Raw genomic sequence first — 26,263 nt, forward strand, 5'->3', positions numbered from 1 at the left:
TTTAGTTTGGTAATTGTCTGTTGAGAGAGCCATTTGTAAGAGCATGAACAAGATGGTATCAGTCAGCCTTATCTCACAGGTGCACTTTGATCCCCCAGAGGAGATAGTGAGCAACACATGAGGGGTGTTCCAAAGGCCTCGTCCTGTAATGATAGAACTTGAAGCTCCAAACATCCCTCCTCATAAGTCCCTAAACAGTAGTTGTGAAACTTTGGCCACACAACTCTGTTAGCTTTGAGCTTTAGATGATCCATAACGATCAAGCAGTAATGGTGCCTTATAGTACACAATGCTCTTGTGAAATAGGGATTGTTAATTATTACGGCTAGATTTATGACAAAATTAGGGCGAATTGTTGCTTACATATTTTATTTCATACTGCTATATTTCATAAAAAAGGGACAAACAGGACAGCTGTTCTGGTTTTTATGGATTTTTATAAACTGAATCCAAAGTGAAAAGTGTTGGTTTTGAGTCAGAGATTTTTAAACAGGTTTTACCAGAAAGAAAAACTAATTTAGTTCCCTGTGGCCGTGTTTTTTCCCTTTCCTACAATGTGACCCAAAATGGCAAATACATCTGGATAGATAGATTGATAATGGTGAGCAGGACTGAATAAACCCTTGCATTTGCTACCTGCAATCAGTGGAGGAAATAATTATTTGATCCCTCACTGCTTTTCTTAGCTTACCCACTGACAAAGGAATTAATGGTCTATAGTTTTTGCATGGTGGGTGTATTTTAACAGGGAGAGCCCGAATATCAAAAAGAAAATCTAGAAAAATCCAATTAAACAAAAGATTCAAATTATTTTGACGGAAATAAGTATTTGACCCTCTGTCAAAACATGACATGGTACTTTGTGGGGAACCCCTTGATGGCCAGTACAGAGGCTGTTGCTGATCACCAGGTTTGCACAAATCTTGGGAGGAATTTTGGACCACTCCTCTTTGCAGATTCTCTCCAAATCCTTAAGGTTTCGAGGCTGTGCCTCGGCAACTCAAAGCTTCAACTCCCTCCACAGATTTTCTATGGGATTTAGGTCTGGGGCCTGGCTAGGTCACTCCATGGTCACTTCATGACCTAGTGCTTCTTGTTCTTTAGCCAATCTTTCATTTCCTTGGCTGTGTGCTTTGGTTCATCGTTGTGCTGGAAGCCCCATCCACAACCCATTTTAAGTTTTCTGGTTGAGAGAAGGAGGTTGTCACCTAGGATTTCACGGTACAAGGCTCCAGCCATAGTTCCTTCAATGCGGTAAATTGACCTGTCCCATCTGCAGAGAAACACCCCCAAAGCGTAATGCTTCTACCTCCATGCTTGATGGTGTGGATGGTGTTCTTGGGATCATAGTCTGAATTCCTCTTCCTCCACGGCGAGTCAAATTGATTCCAAACAGGTAGGTTTTGTCTTGTCTGACCACATAACCTTATCCCAATCATTCTCTGTATTATTCAGATGTTCATTGGCAAACTTCGGACGGGCCTGTGCATGTGCCTTCTTGAGTAGGTGGACCTGACGGGTGCTGAAGGATTTTAATCCATTACGCCCTAGTATTTTACCAATGTTTTTCTCGGTGACTGTGGTCTCAATTGCCTTGAGATCATTAACAACTCCCTTGTAGTTCTTGTCTGATGCCTCACCCTTCTCATGATCATTTGATACCCCACAAGGTGAAATCTCGCAAGGAGCCCCAGACAGAGGGAGAGTGACAGTCTTTTTATTTTTATTCCATTTTCTAACTATTGCACCAACATTTGTCTCCTTCTCACCCAGCCTCTTGCCAATGGTCTTGCAGCCCATTCCAGCCTTGTGCAGGTCTACAATCTTGTCCCTGATGTCCTTAGAGAGTTCTATGGTCTTGCCCATGATGGAGAGGTTGATGTTTGATTAATTGATTCTGTGGACAAGTGTCTATGCAGGTAACAAGTTGAGATAAGTGAGGAGTACTTCCTTAAAGTGAGAGGACTAGTCTGTGCGAGCCAGAATTCTTTATTGTTGGTAGGGGATCAAATACGTACTCAATGAAATCAAAATTATTATTTTTTTCCTTTTGTTTCAATCATCTTAATGTGATTTTCTGTATTTTCTTTAAGATATTCTGTCTCTCACTGTTAACATAAACCTACCATAAAAATTATAGACCGCCCACATCTTTGTCAGTGGGTTAACTCACAAAATCCGTGAGGGATCAAATAATTATTTCCTCTACTGTATAGAATAATGAAATTATGTCACGATATTTACAGTAGAAACATCAATCAATGTGAATTGTGGGATTATGTGATGTAAACCAGGGCTGAGTTTATATGGGGAAAATGTGTATAGACGACTAAAATAAAACTTGTTCGAAAACACACATACTTGTGGTCTGCAGTATCTTTGTGTTTCAAAAGATTGTCCTTCTTAGGGACCTTTGACGACTTCCCTCTCGTGAAAGCATTTGATAATCCTTATTTTTCACACAGTTTACAGAATTGTTGAAACCGGTGGAATTTGTCAAACCATTCAGATTTGATTTGATGATTTTTGTCCTGATTAAATAGTTGTTTCGTCTTTGTCATCCTCATCCTAAAATTCAAAGTTGTTGGCTGTTTTGCACGGCTGGGCGGCCGGGCGGTTTTGGTGCATAAACCTACGCAATATTTGCTTGTTCTTCTAGGTCAGCAGCAATGCTGATAAATTGCTAACCTTCTGCATGTCCCCACTGGCATATATAAACAGTGCGTCATTGGATTGACAAGCGATGTTGTGTTTATTCTGTTACCAATTATATTTGTATAGAGAATTGTAGGATTATTTGATTTGCGTAAGGACATTTCTGGTCCCTCGGGACGGCTGGGAGCAGACGGGCACACCCAGCCAACCGCAGCTGGGGGCATGTGTGTGCAACGGGGTTTGCTCCCTGAACTGGGGCCATGATTTAGAAGGGCATCTTGTGGCGGTGGCGGACTGGAGAAACTCTGTATTTGGTAAATTGGTCTGTCGCCACTGTGGCGAATGAGCAAAATATTCACCTCGCTACACCCCATTTCAGCGATGTGGTGAACGGGGGGGGCCCGCACACTGATTCCGAGAGAGTGTACAAGCGGTCAGCAGCCCTGAAAGCAGCCCGGCCCATGGGGAATTCTCCCAGTGCTCATGATTAGCCACTCCGGGCCTGGTTGAAATACAGTTTTGATATTGGTGTGCTGTGCCATTTTTACTCCACAAATGGCATTGTGTGTTCCTACCTAATAATTAAACTTTGGTTTAATCTGTCACAGAATATTTTGCCAGTAGTGCTGTGGAACACCCAAGTGCTCTTCAGTAAACTTCAAATGTGCAGCAATATATTTTTTAGTCAGCAGTGGCTTCCTCCTTGGTGCCCTCCAATGAACCCCATACTTGTTTTATGTATGGTAGATTTGTCAACTATGACAAATGATGTTGGCATGTGCCTAGTGATTTCTGTAAGTCTTCAGCTGACACGCAACAGTTTTTTTTTTTCCTCATTCTGCTTGACAAGATAATTCTAAACTGGCCAGCGCAGCTTTTAACCACATATCCAATCATGTCGCATTGATTGGACTCCAGATAGGCTCACACGTGACTTCACTTACTTTTCCTCTGTCCTGTGAATGTTTGTTATTTTCAGTAGAAATAAGCAGCAGCTGTTTGTTTATTCTTTTGATTGAGATGAAGATCAGAATACATTTTATGACTGAGTTATGCAGAAATTTAAGAAATTCCAAAGACCTCACATACTTTTTCTAGATACGTAGATAAGACATGGAACAGTTGATTTTACAGTATCTGTAAAGAATACCTGTGATTGGCTGGCAACCAGTTTAGGGTGTACCCCGCCTCCTGCTCGATGATAGCTGGGATAGGCTCCAGCACGCCCGCGACCCTAGTGAGGAGAAGCGGTTCAGAAAATGGATGGATGGATGGATGGATGTAAAGAATACAATTATGATATAAGGTACCCATTCTCTTAATTAATGATTGTTTATCACCTCAGCTGTACGGAGGCTGATTGTGTGTATCTGTGTGAGGGGGTTAGTCATGTGCACCCTGTCAGTGGGAGAAATACGAGAACTAAAAGAATGCATGGTAGTACTCAATTACATTGTAAGTAACAGTCCCACAACTTCCGGTCTATACACCAAAGGTCTTTGTTAAGTTTGCTCTGAATAGTCCTTAGATATATCTTCCATGAAAACCACTGCCTCACAGTGGTGTTTTTGATGCAGCAACAGATCTACAAATAACTCCACAGACTACTCTCAGAAATATGGGCGGCTAAAGTTACACCTGAAAATCAAATAGTGTCAAATCCTGTCTATATGTTACAGTATTAAAAAAGTCTGTTTATGACATTGCTCCTCTAAACCAAAACCTCACAATCAATCTTTTCATAGTGAGCAGGATACATGGTTAAACAAGCCTAATCTTTCCTGGAAGAAGGCTCCTGTAATTATGTAATTAGACATGAATCACATCCTAAATGACAGTGCTAACGACCAGTTTTACAGTCTAGATTAAGATATGTTATGACATGCTAAATTGAGATTTGTCTATATCAAGGTCAATATGTAAAAAAAGGACCTGTCAGTGAACTAGAGAAAGTGAGAATGGTGATCGCAGATGTGACTGAGGGCAAACAACTCTTAAAATAGGTTTCTTTGTAGCGCCCCTGTGCTTCGGAAAGAATATGACGAGAGTGTGGTGGAAGGAGGAGGAGTAGCAAGTAGAGGAGGTTGAAAGGCAATGTAATTGGTGTGCGCTACTGCTCTGGGCAGAGGGCCCAGACCCTCTGTTTACTGAAGGACCACAGCTGGGGCTGAGAGACAGATGGGGGATTGAGCTGCAAAAGGCAACGTGGTTCTAATTCAGAAAGGATTCAGGATTCTGATAAAACAGCAGCACCAGCCCTAATTTAAAGGATCACATGTGTGATCTTTGTGCTTGGCTGTGTTTTGCTAATGTTTGGCACCATACAACCAGAAAGGGCACGAGATATTGTTTTTCTTATTTTGTTTTGTATATTACATTCCCCACCCACCCACAACACTACCGGGAGAAAAGCAGACATCAACACAAACACATTCTCAATTTTATATTTATAACATGTGACACATGCTTGTCCCAGTGTCAGATAGCTTTTTAATCCTCCCCCGGCCTTTTCGGAGCCTCGCAAAGCTCGTCTTAGTTCTAGTTTGGCCCTGGGGTAAATATGTAGCTCTTGGTGATGGCGAGCAGCCTGCGCAGAGCCCATCTGAGCTCCCGCTGAAAGTTGGGCCATTTTTCATTTTCACACCTGATCAAGTGTCCTTGTTGATTCATGCGCAGAACATCCAGGCTTGTGTTGATACAAACAAACATGGGTGTACAATGTGCATATGCATGCACGTGTGCATGCAGGACAGGGCTTGCTTCACGAGGGAAGGGGAAAATGTTGTTATCAAAAGAGTGAATCAACTGAACTGAATCAACACAGCGCAATCTGGAGTGGATACTGTCATCTTAAAAAGTCATTTTATTTTGGTACATTTAATCAACTATGTATGCTCTAATATCTCATTGTTTTCTGTTTAATAATAGTCTGAGTCACATGTCCAATCCGTACTCCAACTTCCAAATAACATTTCTTTCACTGCCCACAAATAGAGGCAGATAAGATGTCCAAGTAGACAGTTGATTGAATTGATTGATTAGCTCTGTTCACCTTTTGCACTGTTTACCGCAAAGGTTCATAACACAGCTGACACTGAAATATTCTATAGATACATTACAACGTACAGACCCTTTCCAAAAAATGTGAATATCATGTAAAAGTTTATTTAGTTCCATAATTTCATTCAAAAAGTTAAACTTTCATAGATTATCGATTCAAGGCCCACAATTTGAACAATTTCAAGTATTTATTTATTTAGTTTTTTTATTTTTACATAATTTGGGCTTCCAGCTCATAAAACCCATGAAATCAGGAATTCAAAAAATTAGAATTCTGTGAACAAATGTTTTATGAGCTGGAAGCCCAAATTATGTAAAAATAAATAAATACATGAAATTGTTTAAATTGTGGGCCCTGAATCTATAATCTATGAAAGTTTAACTTTTTGAATCGAATTCTGGAAATAAATAAACTTTTTCATGACATTCTAATTTTTTGGAAAGAGTCTGTACTTTGTGAGGTTTATATTCCTCAGAGGTTAAAGGTTACTGACCTCAGCAGTTGTTTGACTCTTACACTGAAAATATAACTCCAAAGCGCAACAGCAGCACTTTCTTGACTAAGCAATGTATTTCCGGATAATTAGGTATCCAAAGTGCCGACAAGATCAGGCATTGCAACCAGCAAACCAGCAGGGTTCAAATTAGAATATCAATATTTGCAAAAGAAACTTTGCAAATCTTTGTATTCTGTTTTTATTTACGCTTTACACAATTTGGGATTTGTACTTTTAAGGGATTAAAGCGCTTTTACAATGTTGCGTCATTCCTACATAGCACACTTATGTTGCCATGGAAACAAAGTAAAAGATCATGCACAACATCGGGGGGGGGGGGGGGGGTTATTACAAGTGTAATGTAACTTGGCATGGTGTTTAATAAATATATCATCATCAGATTTACCTGTAGCTAAAACGTGACTTGCCCATGGTGTTTCTTTTGATTGGTCAATTCGATGTTACGAAGGAAGGTGGCCAAAATACACAGATAGTCGTTGGATCGTTACCTAATATAACACAGGTAATGTCACAATAGTTTCCTTGTTTTATCCGGTCAATAATGCCAATGAAATGGTGGTTTGATTATAAGCTTTTTTGTCACTTCTTCTTCTTGCTTCTTTTCCTTTCGGCTTGTCCCTTTAGGGGTCGCCACAGCACGGCATCCTTTTCCATGTAAGCCTATCTCCTGCATCCTCCTCTCGAACACCAACTGCCCTCATGTCTTCCCTCACGACATCCATCAACCTTCTCTTTGGTCTTCCTCTAGCTCTCTTGCCTGGCAGCTCCGTCCTCATCATCCTTCTACCAATATACTCACTATTTCTCCTCTGGACGTGTCCAACCCATCGAAGTCTGCTCTCTCTAACTGTCTCCAAAACATCGAACCTTGGCTGTCCCTCTGATGAGCTCATTTCTAATTTTATCCAACCTGGTCACTCTGAGAGCGAACCTCAACATCTTCATTTCCGCCACCTCCAGCTCTGCTTCCTGTTGTCTCTTCAGTGCCACTGTCTCTAATCCGTACATCATGGCTGGCCTCACCACTGTTTTATATACTTTGCCCTTAATCCTAGCAGAGACTCTTCTGTCACATAACACACCTGACACCTTCCTCCACCCATTCCAACCTGCATGGAGCCGTGTCTTCGCTTCCTGACCACACTCACCATTGCTCTGGACGGTTGACCCCAAGTATTTAAAGTCCTCCACCCTTGCTATCTCTTCTCCCTGTAGCCTCACTCTTCCCCCACCACCCCTCTCATTCATGCACATATATTCTGTTTTACTTTGGCTAATCTTCATTCCTCTCCTTTCCAGTGCATGCCTCCATCTTTCTAACTGTTCCTCCACCTGCTCCCTGCTTTCACTGCAGATCACAATGACATCTGCAAACATCATGGTCCACGGGGATTCCAGTTGAACCTCATCTGTCAGCCTATCCATCACCACTGCAAACAGGGAGTGGTTTAGGGCTGATCCCTGATGCAGTCCCACCTCCACCTTAAATTCATTTGTCACACCTACAGCACACCTCACCACTTTTCTGCTGCCCTCGTACATGTCCTGTATTACTCTGACATACTTCTCTGCCACTCCAGACTTCCGCATGCAGTACCACAGTTCCTCTCTGGGTACTCTGTCATAGGCTTTCTCTAGATCTACAAAGACACAATGTAGCTCCTTCTGACCTTCTCTGTACTTTTCCATCAACGTCCTCAAGGCAAATAATGCATCTGTGGTACTCTTCTCGGCATGAAACTATACTGTTGCTTGCAAATACTCACTTCTGTCCTGAGTCTAGCCTCCACTACTCTTTCCCATAACTTCATTGTGTGGCTCATCAACTTTATTCCACTATAGTTCCCACAGCTCTGCACGTTACCCTTGTTCTTAAAAATGGGCACCAATACACTTTTCCTCCATTCCTCAGGCATCTTTTCACAAGCTAGAATTCTATTGGAACAAGCTGGTAAAAAACTCCACAGCCACCTCTCCTAGATGCTTCCATACCTCCACAGGAATGTCATCAGGACCAACTGCCTTTCCATTTTTCATCCTCTTTAATGCCTTTCTAACTTCCACCTTACTAATCATTGCCACTTCCTGGTCCACCACACTTGCCTCTTCTACTCTCCCTTCTCTCTCATTTTCCTCATTCATCAACATGCTACACAAAACCACCAACTTGTTTTTTTGGTTGTTTTTTTATGAGACATATGATATTTTCCCCAGATTTAATTAGTTCTACAATAACATGTTTGTCCTTTCATCAAAATACCCCAAGGACCAAGTATGATCGTATACTTTACAGTCTTTTTTGAGCCCCCTAAACTTGGTCTCTTTTGAGGGGACAGTCCTTTGTCATGCAAATGAGCCACTGGTCACCCCGCCCCCCTCTCCTGCAGTGTGTGCGGCACAATTATGGTTTTGTGTTACCTTGACTACCTGCGAAGGAGCGAAGAGGTTGTGACAAGGCAAAGTCTGGACCCTGCAGAAGTAGCAGCCCAGAATCTGAACAAAAACGCAAGTTCCCATAATAATGTAAAAGCATTGATTTTGTTTCACTCTTTAAGGTGGCGCTTTATCACCAAGCCGCCAAATTACACTTCCATATTAGTGTTGCAGACCTGTATATGTACACATTCAGCAGAGATTACCAAACACTGATTTATTTACATAAAAAGTGTGAAGACAAACTAGTAATTAGATATTTTGTTTGTTTCCTGGTTAATGGAGGATGACAAACAGATAGCCGGTGCTATTATTGTTCTTGGCAAACATTTATGCCATTTGACTCAGGTAGTGATTTCTGACATTTCTGTATGTACACCTTTTATTAAAGCCTTGCATAATTGTATTGTTGTTCTTCCTTGGCCCGTGTGTGGCCTTCCTACAAAGTCTTGTGGAAATCAGTGTTGTATTTTTTGCATTATCGCGCTAACTATATGTGTCCTACAATTTTTGTATGTCTTTCAAAATGACTGCAGTGACAAAGGTCATTAAAAAATAAAAGCTAGTGGGGCCCTCACACTTAAGCACAGTAGTGCAATTGCTTTCATTAAATCTCAAGCCTGTCATATTGACTCACAGTGAGTGCGACGCAGAAGCTTGCAATGTTTGGTAACCTCATTGTGTGTGTGTTTGTTTGATTTCTAGTGTATAAATCACCAGAGTATGAGTCGCTCGGATTTGAGCTCACCGTGGAGCGGCTTGTTTCCATCGGTTACCCACAGGAGCTGTTCAGCTTCGTCTACGATCCATCCTTTCCTACCAGGTGGGCCAAACTGCCACTTCTAGGGTGTAGTTGTGACCTCTGTACGACTTTTATTTGGCTAGAGCTAATGTAATGGGCAGCAGCACAAGTAATATTAAGAGTCTCAAATGAAAATTAACTGTGATTAGAGAAATGACAGTCTTGAACAATAAGTTTATTTCATTAGTTACTTTTTTTCTTTTGTTAGGGGCCTTGTATTTGACACCATGTATGGAAACCTGTTGAAGGTTGACGCCTACGGTAATATACTGGTCTGCGTCCATGGATTCAACTTCCTCAGAGGGTGAGGCTTCTGAACATTCATCTCTCCTCGTCTCTGAGGAAGATTGTTAGTAACACTGTCAGGTTTGTGTCCTCATACGGTATGCGTGCCTGCATCACGGCCCTCACAAGCTAATCTGAATGGGTTTCCTCCTTCCCCAGCCCTGAGATCCGTGAGCGTTACCCAAACAAGTTCATCCAAAGAGATGATACGGAGCGCTTTTATATTCTCAACACACTGTTTAACCTTCCAGGTAAGGTGTTTGCAAAAGAATTGAGTCATGACAAAAAATGTTAGTGTGATGCATGATGCTTTGTGACTGACAGTTGTTCTTTTTTTAGAGACCTACCTCTTTGCATGCCTTGTGGATTTCTTCTCCAACTGCGATAGATACACAAGGTAAGAAGCTGCTTAACACAATAAATGTCATGTCATTGAGCAAGCTGCTGGGCTTTGCATGTGGAGTGACTCAGACCAGCCTGGGACAAAACAAAGCCCTGCTGCATGGAGGCTGCACATTGAAGTCAAACAGTTAATCAATACAAATAAATATATTTTCTTTCCCTAATAAAAAAAAAAAAAGCATACGCCCCTATTATAACATATAACACAGGTATAAAACATGTTTACTAACTTTAGAATGAGGAAAAACGTGAGATAAACATTGGATGGTAATATTAGCGGAGAGTCCAATGGTCTGTACATTTGTTGAAAATGTAATCTGGAATGGTTGCATGGTCTTTGTCCTCTGAAACCTGGTTGTTGGTCTTTTAGGGGAAGAATGCTTTCCTGTTTGGCTGGGGACCCCTCCATCAAGGGAAGGCTATCCCATTTAAAAGCAAACGAGCAAAAAGTCAAAACAAAAAAAAACAAAAAAAAAACTAAGAATTGTTTTGGAAAATGTTCTGTAAAGATTTGTCTTGTACAACAGCTGTATACATGTGTGTGTCTGCTCCGACCCCTTCAGCTGCGAGACTGGCTTTAAAGACGGTGACCTCTTCATGTCTTACAAGAGCATGTTCCAGGATGTTCGCGATGCTGTTGACTGGGTCCACTTCAAGGTACGGCATGTGTGAAAGCTACAGTTGCAAAAAATAAATAAATTGTGAACTAGGGATGTCCTGATCCAACAGTTTCACTTCCGATCTTATAACAATTTTGAATTTTGACCTATACTGATATCAGTCCGATCCGATATCAGCAATATTCATACATACTTTACTTATTTTGTAGTATGGACTGTTAGAAAAGGCTTGATGAAGTGATATTACTCAAACAGAGAACAATAATCAGCAACAGTAGGTATGAGAAAAACTTGACCCATTGATTATTAACCAGTGGGTTACATAAAGTAACTATAAAAATAACAATAATTACAATTGAATAAAATAAATGAAAGTTAGATTAGGAAATCCTGAAAAATAGCTTCAATAAAACCAATAACAAAAATATATATTTAAATTGTAACATAACCACTGCTTAACTTAAACATAAGCATATTCTACATTTGAATAGATTAATTAAAAAAAACATTTGAAAACCATGAAAAATAATCCTAATAAATAATAAATCCAAATGATACGCATGGAATGGACTGCTTGTATCAAGAGTGGTAAAAATCAAAAATTTTAGGTCCAGGCCGATTCGATCCAATATTAGTTTTTTTGCTGGGATCGGACAATTTTCCGATCTGAAAGATTCGATCGGGACACTCCTAATGTGAACCCTATGGAACTATCTGGATTTCTACATAAATTGGTCATAAAATGTGATCTTCATCATCAAGTCACAACAGTAGCCCAAATACAGTTTTCTTAAAGACCCCCTAGTCATTTTATTGATTTATTTCTAAATATATTAAATATGTTTGAAGTGCTGAAAATGTGCAAAGACTCCCATCTGAAAGCTGAATGAACGTCTTAATTCTTGACCATTGTGAAGCCTGATTTCACAAACTTTGTCTTTTTTTATTTTATTCATTCAAATTTGTCAGGCTTATTAATAATACTCTTCTCTGTGGTGTGTCAAATTTAGAAGACATTTTTGGCCAGTTTAGACGGCCTTTAATGTAATACCACACAAACATTGTGTTTCCATGTTTTAACTAAACACAATATATAAACATCACAATGTAGAGTGGAAAAAGTAGGTGAACCTGTTTCATTTGAATTTTGGACCATTCCTCTTTACAGAACTGTTTCAGGTAAGCAATATTTTTAGTATGTCTTGTGTGAAGTGCTCTCTTGAGTTCATGCCACAGCATCTCAATCGGGTTGAGATCAGGACTTTGATTAGGATGCGTATTTACTTCTGTTGAAGCCATTTTGTTGATTTCTTCTGTCGTTAGGGTCGTTCTTCTGTTACATCGCCCATCTTCTAATAAGCTTCATTTGCCAGTCTTAGACTCCCTTGCAAAATGTAGAAAGATATTTTGTTGATGATAGCAATGTGTCCAGGCTCTGTGGGAGCAAATCAGTTCTAAACCACTATGCTCCCTCAACCATACTTCACAGTTGGGATGAGGTTTTGATGGTGATGTGCTATGCCTTTTTTCCTCCGCACATCGCGTTGTTTGTTCCTTCTGAACAACTCAACTGTGGTTTCATCTTCCCACAGATTCCACTCAACTTTAAATCAGTCAGCGAATCAATCTGCGCTGATGCTTTTAATAAGACTGTAATAAGAAGTTTTTACATCTTTTACATTTCAGGGGACACTAAAGGAGAAAACTGTGGAGAACCTCGAGAAGTATGTAGTGAAAGATGTAAGTAGTTTGTATTCATAAAGGCTGCTCTTCTCACAGACTGTATACTTGAATCTGTGAGGAGCCTTATTTGTAAAGCGCTTTCTCCATTCCCAACAGGGAAAGTTGCCTCTTCTCCTCAGCCGGATGAATGAAGTTGCCAAGGTGTTTTTGGCTACCAACAGCGACTACAAATACACCGATGTAAGTAAGACCATTAATATTCACCCATCAGCCACGCCAGCTACTTGCTTGCTGCAGGACAACACTAAATAGTCACCAGTCATAATTTGCTTTATTTACTGCAGAGTAATCATTTTGGATGCATACATCATGCATACAATTTTTGTATTTGTTTAGCAGTTAGATGATATTAATAATATTAATGAATTGAAGCCCTCTTGATGGATATTGTTTTGTCCACAGAAAATCATGACTTATTTGTTTGATTTCCCCCACGGTCCAAAGGTAAATAGTCTCTCCTCTTCACTCTAAATAAATAAATCCATACAATATAAGCAATCCAGCTCAGTCTTTTGTATATTGAAGCCCAACATCTTTTTATTTTTTATTTTATTTTTATGTTTTTGTGACCCTCTGCATGTGCGTGCATGTGTTTGTCCACATCAGCCTGATACTTCACACCGACCGTGGCAGTCTTACTTTGACCTCATCCTGGTGGATGCCAGAAAGCCGCTGTTCTTTGGTGAAGGGACAGTGCTCCGACAAGTGGACACGGTGAGACAACAGGAAGCTCCCAGCTTGATGACACTCTCGAAATGTCAAGAATATACTGTACATGCACCAGCCACTTCATTAGGTACATGTCAAACTCTTAGACAGTTTCTCATCAGCCACTCAAGTTTTTGACATTGAAGAACTTCTGAATTTCAAATCAGTTAATTAATTAATCAATCTATTAAAACTTTACAAATATAGCAGCTTTTATACTTAAAACACAACAGCAGTTCCTCACAAAACAGGTGATAAAAGACAAACAAATCCCTTCTACCGGCCCCCAGTCTTTGACCCCATCGAGTTTCTTGTCAATCAGTCATCAGAATTGTGAAACAACCACATTTTTGTATTTCAGAGAGTGGGCAGGTTAACTGGAATTTCAACTTTATAGGCTCAGGCAGAGGTCAGAGGATGATGTCAGACGGGTTCAACTAGAGCAGGGGTGGCCAACTAGTCAGAGACTAAGAGCCACTTTTTTTTCTGTGTTACTGCAAAGAGCCACATCATACACATGGGTACACATGAACATCATCTTTTAATCATGTATGCACGCATACACAGACCTCTGCTCAGCCAGATCTAATGAAAATAACCACACCAACATGATAATATCAGTAATTTTCAACAGTTAACATTGTGTGCACTGTCTCACACACACAAACTCTCAGTTCAAGCAAGTCCACAAACAATAATAGAATAATTTTCAATAACATCTTTCTCTTACTATGCTGCTTAGTGAGACTTCCGATCATGGCTGGCGCTCCATCCGTGGCTATTGCAGTTAGTTTCGGTATGGGCAGATTTGCTTTTGCAAACGCAGCCATCATTGCTTCTTTCACATCTATGCCACGGGTTCTGTCTTTTAATGGCACAATATCAAGGAGTTCTTCTTTGACCATACATTCATTTGACACAGACCGTGCAAATATTGCCAACTGAGGCTTGTCTTGTATGTCACAACTCTCATCCAATGCCACACTAAAATACTCACATGCTTGAAGGTCAGAGTGCAACTGTGATTCAACAGCTGTATTAATATCCAATATTCTGCGTTTAACACTGTGGCGGGACAGTTGAACGTCTGATACGCTCCGTTTTAGTTTGTCGTCTCCAGGAGCCAAGATTTCAAAGGCGTCAATGAGGCATTTTTTAATGAAGTCCCCTTCGTTGTATGGCTTTTTAGCCCGTGCTATGTTCCAAGCCAGCTGATATGATGCAAGCGTTACGGTCTCCGAGTGTTTTGTAATTTTTTTTGAAAAACTGCACCTGCTTTTCTGCCTTGCTTTTCAAAGCGACCAACTTGTTCTTGCGAAGTTCAGTCCCTTTTGGAAATTCCTGTTCGATGTTAGGGTGGAGTGAGCTGAAGTGACGCTGAAGATTGGAAGCTTTGAAATGCGCTAATGCTGCGTGACATATAAGGCAGATCGGCTTGCCATTACGTTTAACAAAAAAATATAAACTCTCCCACTCTGGCAAAAACGTCCTGTGTTCTTCTTCATATTTTCATTTGGCTGTGCTTTTTTTCCCTGCCATTTCAAGAGGTAACTTGACGGAAATTGTTTACAACACAAATGATGTCACACCAAAGATTCTTTCGTCGCTCGTTTGACGTCACTCAAACAGGCTTACATGGTCACTGTGCCATCTAGCTGTAGGGGGAGTGAATGACAGCGCCAGCCAAGCATTTTTGACGCATGTCATGTGACAGCTCCTGAAGAGCCGCATGAAACTAGTTAAAGAGCCGCATGAGGCTCGCGAGCCGCGGGTTGGCCAGGCCAGAACTAGAGGAAGGAAACGTACCATCTGTAACTTAAATAACCCCTCATTTCAACTATCATATCCACAACAGAATGTATGATCCCGCAAATGTTATGTCATGGTGCGGGAGGTTTCACAGAATAAGAATATCCACCTCTGTACCTCTGTTAAACCTGATAGTAAGTCAGAATGTCCTGTAGGAGACTGAGCCACACCCACAGAAATGTGACAGATTCATATTTTACATACAGTTATGCAGTGTTTATATGTACCTGTAGCGAGAAAGCAAAGTGTGTAGTCTTTGGCGAAGTGTGTAGTATTTGTTGCCGAAATGCACGGGTGCAGTCAGTCAGTGAGCGGGGAGTTTCATCATTGCCAGCAGCCTCTCAAAGTAGCCAGACTCTCTCCTTAGTCGTGCTCCTTTCCTCTTCTCTGTGGCCATCTGCTTCTTTCTTGACAATCGCTTCATGTTTTTGTGGCTCAATGAAAAAAATAATAAAATAAAACAGTATACTTATGTGTGGAGACTCAAAACCCCATAAAGGGTCACGTCAGTCGATACGTGGCGTTCAGTCGCTTTGTGTGCAGCGAAGAGTTGCCAGCTTTATTTATTTTTTTCCGACAGTCCACTTCACTCATTCAGCTGGTTGCTCAGTGTGTGGTGGGCCTACCAGATTACGTGGGCTGTTTTATAATTATACTGTATGAGGGTTTTGCTCTTCAGGTAGCTCTGATGGTTTTCAGCACGGAAAATTTTGGAGAACACCGTAAGAGCAAAATGAAGTTTAAAGTAATGGAATTGAAACTGTTCTTAACGAGACAAACAAATGGTTACAGTAAAGAAATCTACCAATGATAATTTTGGGGAAGCCAGCAACCGCTTAACAGCCATTTTTTGTATGATTTATCTCGCCCAGTGTGGGAATTGAATGTATCTGCCCATCCTACATAACATTGCATTTAAAAATTAGGACAGCACACCCAAAAATCTGCTCTGGGAAAGGCGAGCACCAATAGTCACAGTGTACCTACCGTAAATCAAATGCAGAGTTTAAAGGCGTTCTGTCGGTGACATGGCATTACTTCTACTTGTGACTGGCTCCGAGTCAGCCTTAAAATTATTCAGAAGCTCCAAAATTGCATTGATCAAAAGACAATTTCGAAGTCCTTACCCGCCTTCTCTCATTTTGCCTGTGCAATGCTGGTACCGCTGTGCGTGCCGGTTTGCACCTGCCTTTCTGAAGTGGTATTTAAAGGGGCAAATCTCAGGTTTGATAAATCACATTGCATGTGCTAAGTTCGTGTATTTGGATATACTCGTCACAGAACTTATAAAAAGAACTGCGTGGCAATATTGCCCCTTTGACGGACACAATCCTGGGTGTGCCGAGTTAGTTCAGCTTTCGTGTGGGCAAAAAAATAAGACAAATAACCAAATAAATTTTTGCCACATAACTCATCTGTCTCCATGGATAGACACATAATGTAAGCATCTGAATGACCATTTATATACAGGCATTAAAAAAAAAACTCATCTGACTATGCCATGACTTCAGCACGTTGGTGACTGTCATGAAAAATTGAGGCAAAATCATTTGTTCCTATCAAGGTTAGGTATACCTGATAGTGTCGAGTGAGTGTACAGTAGCCTCAATGTTTGCAGCATCCTTGTCTGAAGCATTGTGAAATTGTATCTAAAACCTAATTACTTCATGTATTTTACCACCTACCTCAGACCACAGGGCGACTTAAGATTGGCACCTACACAGGACCCCTGCAGCATGGTATTGTCTACTCTGGAGGTAAGACATTTGATGTGGTGTTAGGGTGCTTGCGGTCACTGAGTTGGTGCTTTCTGTATGATGTCCAAGTCATGACACTATTCACCACAGGTTCCTCAGACATTGTGTGCGACTTGCTTGGGGCCAAAGGCAAGGACATTGTATACATCGGGGACCATATCTTTGGAGACATACTGAAGTCCAAGAAACGCCAAGGCTGGAGGACGTTCCTCGTCATACCTGAGCTTGCTCAGGAGCTGCATGTCTGGACCGACAAGAGTTGTGAGGATGTGGAAATAAAAAACGACGATGACTGCATTTAGTTGAACTGAAATGCACTAGGCCAGCTCTAATATCATTGTAATGAGTTGCATATGATAAGATTAGATTTGGCACATGACTTTGTCACAGGATTTTGTCACACAGTTGTTGTCACGATCATGCACATGAGCAGTGATGCTGATAATGATTTTGTTCCTCAGCTTTATTTGAAGAACTGCAAGGTCTGGACATTTTCTTGGCAGAACTCTACAAGTAAGAACTTGAACTTCCGCCACTCTGTAGAAACCACGTCTGTTTGTGTGTGTTGTGAGCTCCTTGGGGTGAAGAGTATAAAGTCTATAGGAGCGCGCTGAAACCCTGCATTGATAATGTTATTTACAATTCCAATTAATTTGGGATGTTGTTTTTAAACATAAATAAAAACAGAATACAATGATTTGCAAATCATGTTCAACCTAAATTTAATTGAATACACTACAAAGACAAGATATTTAATGTTCAAACTGATCAACTTTATTGTTTTTAGCAAATAATCATTAACTTAGAATTTTATGGCTGTAACATGTTCCAAAAAAGCTGGGACAGGTGGCAAAAAAGACTGAGAAAGTTGAGGAATGCTCATCAAATGCCTGTTTGGAACATCCCACAGGTGAACAGGCTAATTGGGAACAGGTGGGTGCCATGATTGAGTATAAAAGGAGCTTCCCTGAATTGCTCAGTCATTCACAAGCAAAGATGGAGCGAGGTTAACCTCTTTGTGAACAAGTGCGTGAGAAAATAGTCGAACAGTTTTAGGACAATGTTCCTCAACGAACAATTGCAAGGAATTTAGGGATTTCATCATCTACGTTCCATAATATCGTCAAAAGGTTCAGAGAATCTGGAGCAATCACTGCATGTAAGTGGCAAGGCCAAAAACCAACATTGAATGCCCGTGCCCTTCGATACTTCAGGCGGCACTGCATCAAAAACTGACATCAATTTGTAAAGGATATCACCGCATGGGCTCAGGAACACTTCAGAAAACCAATGCCAGTAAATACAGTTCGGCGTTACATCCGTAAGTGCAACTTGAAACTCTACTATGCAAAGCAAAAGCCATTTATCAAAAACACCCAAAAACGCCGCCGGCTTCTCTGGGCCCGAGATCATCTAAAATGGACCGATGCAAAGGGGAAAAGTGTTCTGTGGTCCGACGAGTCCGCATTTCAAATTGTTTTGGGAAATTGTGGACGTCGTGTCTTCTGGGCCAAAGACGAAAAGAACCATCCGGACTGTTATGGACGTAAAGTTCAAAAGCCAGCATCTGTGATGGTATGGGGGTGTGTTTAGTGCCAATGGCATGGGTAACTTACACATCTGTGCAGGCACCATTAATGCTGAAAGGTACATACAGGTTTTGGAGAAACATATGCTGCCATCCAAGCAATGTATTTTTCATGGACGCCCCTGCTTATTTCAGCAAGACAATGCCAAACCACATTCTGCATGTTTTAAAACAGCGTGGCTTCGTAGTAAAAGAGTGCGGGTACTAGACTGCTCTGCCTGCAGTCCAGACCTGTCTCCCGTTGAAAATGTGTGGCGCATTATGAAGCATAAAATACGACAACGGAGACCCCAGACAGCTGTACATCGAGCAAGAATCGGAAAGAATTCCACCTACAAAGCTTCAACAATTAGTGTCCTCAGTTCCCAAACATTTATTGAATGTTGTGAAAAGAAAAGGTGATGTAACTCAGTGGCAAACATGACCCTGTCCCAGCTTTTTTGGAACGTGTTGCAGCCATAACATTCTAAGTTAATGATTTTTTGCTAAAAACAAGTTTATCAGTTTGAACATTAAATATCTTGTCTTTGTAGTGTATTCAATTAAATATAAGTTGAACATCCATCCATCCATTTTCTGAGCCGCTTCTCCTCACTAGGATCGCGGGCATGCTGGAGCCTATCCCAGCTGTCATCGGACAGGAGGCGGGGTACACCCTGAACTGGTTGCCAGCCAATCGCAGAGCACATACAAACAAACAACCATTCACACTCACACCTATGGGCAATTTAGAGTCTCCAATTTATGCATGTTTTTGGGACGTGGGAAGAAACCGGAGTGCCCGGAGAAAACCCACGCAGGCACGGGGAGAACATGCAAACTCCACACAGTCGGGGCCGGGGATTGAACCCGGGTCCTCAGAACTGTGAGGCTGACGCTCTAACCAGTCGGCCACCGTGCCGCCTAAGTTGAACATGATTTGCAAATTATTGTATTCTGTTTTTATTTATGTTTAACAACTTCCCAACTTCATGGGAATTGGGGTTGTATAACCAGACACCAGCCTCTTTAGCAAACCCCAGCCACCTATTGTCGCCGACCTTAATGATCTCTCGTTCTCCCGCAGACATTTGGACAGCAGCAGCAACGAGAGGCCAGATATCAGCACTATCCAGAGAAGAGTCAAGGTACAGCTTTAATAGCCTCTGTTTCCATAACGACACAAAAGGACAGGGTCTGTCCACATGCTGTCACATGTACAGTGTGTTTGTTGAGCGTGATTTACCTTCGCTCTGATGGCGTTACCCCCAGTTTGTTCTGAAAGATTACTCTCTCAGAGCAGGTGCTGGAGTCTCACTATTAATGAATAACCTCACAGACGCGAACATAGACACCAAACGGGTTACACGATTTACGACTTAGTTAGTTTTTACGACACCAACCTAACACGATTTTGTAGACAATTTAGAATATGTAGTCTTGATCACTGGCATGTGGTAACGCAGATGTAAAGTCATTATTATAATAAATATTTGTATTAAAAAACATTTCTAATCTATAAAAATAGAAAAATCAAATAGTTTATCTTACCTTTACTTCACATGGTTGGCTTACACACTGGCAGGGGGGTAAACTAGTTGACTGAGTGCCATTCATAACCACAAAATGTTTTTGGTTTCGACTGTTGTCAACTGAGGACAAACTGTATGTTTTTCTTCTCACTCTTTTTTTGTGTGCATGTTTATTTATGGTTTATGCCATGTCTGGTTAAAAACCCTGTATCAAACAGATTACGCATAGACTGATTATTGGCGCCAATATTCGGCATTTTGACGCATATCAGCATTTGCCTTTTTATTTAATCAGATGGCCGATTAGAGATCAATTTGAAACTGGGTAATCTTCAGGGAACTATCTATCTATCTATTTATCTATTTGTTTAAATTTTCAGTTAACTTTATAAGAAGAATAATCACCTTTATTGTCATGAACATGCATGCATGCACATGAAATTTGTTTGCATTTTACCCATCACAGTGAACACACACACTTGTTAGTGGAACACACTGGAGCAGGGGGCAGCTAAAGCGCCCGGGGAGCAGTTTGGGGTATGAGTGTCTTGCCCAATGACACCACAGCCGTGAGTCCGAGGGTTGTTGGCAGATGGTCCGGTTGGGGTCTTGAACCCCTACGGTGGTAGGCGATGATCTTAACCATTGGGCCACGGCAGAAAGATCCTGCTGACCCTGGGAGCTACCTGCAGTTTTTGTTTTTGATGCAGTGAAAAAAAAATCACTGTTTAAAGCTTTAGGGAGCTATTTTTTTTTGGTTTAAATTTTGATTAAATTTTTGTAAAGACATGCTGCTGAGCCTGAGAGCTCTCTGCACTTTGTGCTAGTTTTAAAACAAAGAGGTCTGTTGTCTAACATTAGAATTTTTTTTTACATGTTGCAAATCTGAAAACCTGTTTAATATAGTCTTAAAGGCATTTATACAAAGTGAAGTCTTGGAGTTTGTATTATTCAAAATTGTGGCCAGTATTTTCCCTCTGACTGCACATTAATATAAGCTCCAAATATCGGTTATTGACCTCCTTGAAGAAGAAGAATCGGAATCAGCTCTGAAAAAAGAAAATATTGGTCCATCTCCAAAAGAGATGTACAACATGCATTTTTTTCTCTCTTCTCAAATTTTACTTCTGTGCATGTGAGTGTAGTGACCTAACCTGCCTTCTCTGAACTTAAAAAAATAAAATAAACAAAAACAACAAGCAGCAGAACAGTTTTATTTTGTATTGTTTGAAACGTCGTATGTAAAGCAAACTAAGACCAAGATACATAAAGCAGCCATGACCGCAAACTCTCATGCAGCACCAATTCAGGGCCTGACCGGTGCCGAGATTGGGCCACAGTGGTTTCTGGTGTTTTGAGCTAAGATCATGCAGACAACCTCTCCCCAAAGGACCCCCTCATGTACGATATCTGTGACGTCAATAAATACTGTTTTCTACAGATCTACTTTCACAACTCAATTTACTCTTCTCGTCTTCAGAAAGTCACACATGACATGGACATGTGCTACGGCATGATGGGTAGCCTTTTTCGCAGCGGCTCCAGGCAGACTCTGTTTGCCTCCCAAGTGATGCGCTACGCAGATCTCTATGCGGCCTCCTTCATCAACCTGCTCTACTATCCATTCAGCTATCTCTTTAGAGCCGCACACGTACTTGTGAGTACCGAGGCTCAAATGAGATTTGTCAATGTCCAAATTCACAATGTTGCAAAAATAGTGTTCAATGCACCTGGGAAATCACAGAATTGGGCTTAACACACGCTGCCTTTATTTAGGTAGGATGTAAAGGTACAGGATAGGGGTAGGCCATGTGGCCTTAGAAAATAAAATCTCCAATTTCTTTCACGAAAATCCGATTTACGATTTTAATCGCTAATAGAAAACTCAAATATGATGACATTATTCAGAATTGGTTTTGCTTAATTCTTTCCACTCTTTATTAATTTGTATTTACTGGTATTTATTTTTCTCCCAATTTCTTCAAGCAAGTCTTTTTCCCGAACATTAACATGAATCAACTTCCACAGGAATTGTATTTATTTTTTTGGATGGGGGCAGATAATGTATACATAAGTTTATCCTCTTGGTAAAATATCCCTCTTGTCAAAACATGTATGTAAAAATGATCCTCACTAAATTAACATTTTGAATATTTGAATATGACCTTTTCTAAGGTCGAGCAGCAATGTATGAATGGGCACCATGTCTTTGGAAATGTTGAAGATGATTGTGGTTGCCATCCATTAGGGGCTATTCAAAGTCAAACTAATTCACTAAATTGAGTGAACAAATCGCGAAGTTGGCATCACTGGCTGTTTTGGAAAGTAGCTCCTCTTGCAACCATGTTGTTAGTTTAAACAGTGCAGATCAGAGTGGATGAGCTTTAAACTGTGGAAGCCACAAAAAAAATTGTCATGACAGATCGACAAAATTGATTAATCGCCCATTCCTATTACTGGATGGCAACATCCACTACCACCTTCTCCTAGGAGGCAAACTGCAGGATGTGGAATTCATGGTGGACCTGGGGTCTTCTTAGTTGGTATCACAGCAACCACTGCAGGGTCTTCAAGGCCACTGGGTGGAAGTCGATGGGCCTCTTCGGAAAATCAAATCTTCTAACCTTTATGCCACCTTAACCTGAACCTTTGTGGAGTACATCATGAGTCAAGGAGTGATAAAACCATGGTTCCGTTTGAACAGCGATGTTTCATATGAATTTGACTCCACTTTTCATAACTGACATCATTGCGCAACAGCGAGAATTGCTGACGTATGTCTCTAGCTTCCTTTTTTCTTTTTTCTGTGCTTTTTCTCTCCCCGTTTAATCCCTCACACATTTCTATATTTTACATTTCTATGTTTTATGTTCACATTGCTACTGTGGCTATTTGACTATAATGTGGCAGCAATGACTCGAATAAGGACAAATAGGCTCTCTTACTTTGCAAAAAAAAAAAAAAAGGCAACCTAACTGAGCAATTTCAAGTCACACATTTGGTAAGTTAGTTTTTTGAGGTTTTAATGTACAAATATTTAGCTCAAGATTCTTCACCGTCCGAATCTTAACACAGCCATACACTTGGAATGTTTTCAAATATTACTTTTTCTCTTAAAATACCAACTTTTTTCAGCATTTTTTTGTGTTGATAAGTGCCGTGTGCTGTCATTATCCCGAGATGGAAACACAGTAATGCCTAAGGCAAGGAGTTCCATTGGGTGATCTTATGTTGGGGGGAACAGGAAATGAAAACGTCTGACTCGGTGACTTTGTTGTGATACGTTCAGATCAACAATTTTGATTGTCTTAGGAGGTGTATTCAGGACTAATGTAGACCAGAACAAAAGCATGTGTCTACAGTGTACAGTATGTGAAAAAGTGTGAATGTCACGCTGTGTGGGAGAAAGCACAACTGTTGGGGAACCGAAGCATAATGCGGGAACTGAGGCAATATTTCTTTGAACGTTTTGTTTGAACAGATGTTCCGCTCAACCGCTGTGTTCCGAAATAACGATGATCTCGTCTCAATTTGCTCACAAATGGACTTACTCAGCAGTGTGAAATCTGGACCTATTTAGTTGAACCACAAAGCTGTTATTCTTTTGTATGAATGGCAACAGGTGGGTGGGTACACAGGTTACTTGTACCTTCTGCCACCTAGTGGAAGAGCATTTCATCATTTTGCCTGGCCCTGTCTACCACTGGCATAGATAGATGAACACAGATGCATCATTTGATTTGATTTGATTTATGTTGTATGATTTTCTTATTGTTTTAGTGGGAAGATCATTCAATTGTGTTGCCTATGACTATACATCACTAGAATAGATCGATGAACTAAAGATGACTTGTATGATATATCATTATTAGTATAGGAAAAAAGAAGGACTTTTGGACCAATTAAACAAAATAATAATTATATAATTAATAATTTCTTCTTCCTTTACAACTCACTAAAAATCAGTGGAGGAAAACCTGCTCTTGCATCTTGAATATTTCAAAGCAACGATTCCATATGTTCATGTCGTCCTCAGATGCCCCACGAATCGACGGTGGAGCACATGCATGTGGACATCGCCGGCGAGTCGCCGCTGGCCACGCGCAACCGCAACCACTGTAGCAACTGCAAAGAATTCGAGTGCAAACGCAACCAGTTGACACGCTCCTTCAGCGAGATCAAGCCTCCCAACCTGTTCCCACAAACCCCGCAGGAGATCACCCACTGCCACGACGAGGACGATGACGAGGAGGAGGAGGAGGAAGAGGAGGAAGAAGAAGAGGAAGAGGAAGAGGAGGAATGAAGTTCTCCTTTCAGTCATCTAGAGGTTTTCTAGTTAGAGGCAAAATGGAAAATCCTTCACTGTGTGTGTGAGTGAGAGAGAGTGTGCATGTGTTAGCAGATGTGTGTGTCAATACTCGACATTTTAGAGTAAAGTGTGACAGACCAGCAAACAAACAGGATCACGACCTTCACATAACTGCACGCATGATTTTTTCATAGTTCTTTTTTAAATCGATTCGATTTGAACTTTCAATTGTCGTCAATAGACTGAAGACACTCCTCCGTTGAGGTTTAACATGACCTTTAGGATAAGCTGGCTTGAAGCATGACATACACAAGACGATGACGTCACATATGTGTCGGCACGCAATGTGAAAAGATGTATCAATCCGTTGCATCGCAATTGATTTTTTTTATGCAAAATGGGAACAACGTGCTTTGGGTTTGTGTGGTTTTCTTGACATTTTGACGTCTTGTTTCTGCCAAAAGGCATTGTGGGTGATAATGACAAGAAGAGCCTCTTTGCTAAACAGAGAGAAGGCATCCCAGTGCTCGGGTGGCCGTTGACCTGTTCTGGTTACCTAGCAACAATGAGGACACACGTACTGTATAACATGCTGATAGTCGCTATAACAACAGTGAACTTGTGCTTCTGCAAATAGCTGTCAGGCATAAACAGCTGAAGAAGATTTTTGACATGCAGCCTCCAAATGCAAAGGGCATGCAAGGCATCCTGGGATTTTGAAAGATGTTTGTGGTTATGCAGAGCCCAAATGCTTAAGATTGAAGTAAATAGCGCTATTGGCACAGTTAAAATTATTATTTTTTTCTTTCTGTTGACATTGCAGTTTCTAGCCTTTTTTGTGATCCAGACACGCAAACGTACACTGATACTTATGACATAACCTTAAACAATTGAAGGAACCATAACGAATCTGTATCTTTTTTTCTTGTTTTGTTTATATATAATTTTTAGTTTAGTTTTTGGGGTTTTTTTTCCAAATTGAATATTTGTATTTTAGGGTTCAACTGTGTCTTGAACATTGAAAGTTGAGTATTTGCTACAGGTTAGGTGGTGGTCTTTTTGTTGCATAACGTTAACATATGCACGTGAGAATATATCTCTTTTTTTAAGTTGGTTGACTGTAGAAATTTTAGGAATTTATGCATTGCAGTTTACACAGAACAAAACTGTAAATCCAAGCTGGAACTACTAAAAAAAAAAAAAATAAAAAGAATGGGAAATGTGAATAACGTTAAAAGCTGTAACTAAATGTTAGTTGTAATCAACAACTTTTGAGGGTTATTTTTATTTTTCTAAGCTAGTGTTTTAAAGGGTCTCAGTTTACAGAACTGCTAATGGAGATTATTATTATTATTTCTATTTCCGCCCATTGTTTCTTAACTTTTGTACCACACCACACTCGGGGGTTGAGCCTGTTGGCTATTAGTTAAGCCAATATTTAAACTGATATCTAGTTTTTCTTGTCATGATGTCCTGAATGCATCCTTGTTTGCAGCGTGTTTTGTCACGGTCAGCTCTCATTGTCTAAACTACGGTTATCTTTCATGCATATCCTTTTATGTTCTTATTTGCTTTATTCCCAGATGCTCCGGCAGTTTGTATACAGAAGGAAATGGCCTACAAATGTATAATAAAGATAGTTTTTCATAGTTTTGCGTTCTGTTCTTTTAAGGTCGCACACACACACACACACTCACGACACCGCTTGATTTGGTACATCTCCAAAAGCTAATGGGATCTAATCCAACAAATTGAACAAAATGTTTATTATTGTCATTGTAGTTGCAGTGATTTGAAAACATCACTGCTTCGTCCACCTATCCATGTTTTATAGTGCTTGTCCCGAACAGGGAGCCTGGCCTAGTTGACTTTGGGTGAGAGGTGGCGTATGTCCTGGACTGGTTGTCAGTCACTCACAGTCACACTTCTGGAACATTTAGACTATAGCCTTCTATTACCCTAGCATGCGTGTTTTAGGAATGTGGGAGGAAGCACACGGAGAATACGTAAACTCGACATAAGAAGGCCTGAGTCGAGATTCAAACCTAGAACCTCTCAACTGT

At 40.6% G+C, this 26,263-nt stretch overlaps 1 protein-coding gene across 3 annotated transcripts in view; it reads left to right on the forward strand.

Moving 5' to 3' along the window:
* Positions 1–25,849, forward strand: part of nt5c2b (5'-nucleotidase, cytosolic IIb) — a 40,449-nt gene extending 14,600 nt beyond the window's left edge. Inside the window, exons 4-18 of one of the 3 annotated variants that reach the window (XM_061769792.1) lie at positions 9,372–9,489; positions 9,677–9,772; positions 9,913–10,004; positions 10,093–10,150; positions 10,719–10,812; positions 12,462–12,515; positions 12,615–12,698; positions 12,921–12,962; positions 13,125–13,232; positions 16,726–16,792; positions 16,883–17,053; positions 17,254–17,305; positions 19,447–19,507; positions 21,372–21,548; positions 23,928–25,849. In XM_061769792.1, coding sequence (XP_061625776.1) covers positions 9,372–9,489; positions 9,677–9,772; positions 9,913–10,004; positions 10,093–10,150; positions 10,719–10,812; positions 12,462–12,515; positions 12,615–12,698; positions 12,921–12,962; positions 13,125–13,232; positions 16,726–16,792; positions 16,883–17,053; positions 17,254–17,305; positions 19,447–19,507; positions 21,372–21,548; positions 23,928–24,194 — 1,541 coding nt within the window. In that variant the 3' untranslated portion in view covers positions 24,195–25,849. The other 2 variants (XM_061769793.1, XM_061769794.1) reach the window with 2 other exon arrangements.
* The last annotated feature ends 414 nt before the right edge of the window (positions 25,850–26,263 follow it).

Source organism: Phyllopteryx taeniolatus, chromosome 4 (assembly GCF_024500385.1).
Source record: "Phyllopteryx taeniolatus isolate TA_2022b chromosome 4, UOR_Ptae_1.2, whole genome shotgun sequence".
Classification (NCBI taxonomy): Eukaryota; Metazoa; Chordata; class Actinopteri; order Syngnathiformes; family Syngnathidae; genus Phyllopteryx; species Phyllopteryx taeniolatus.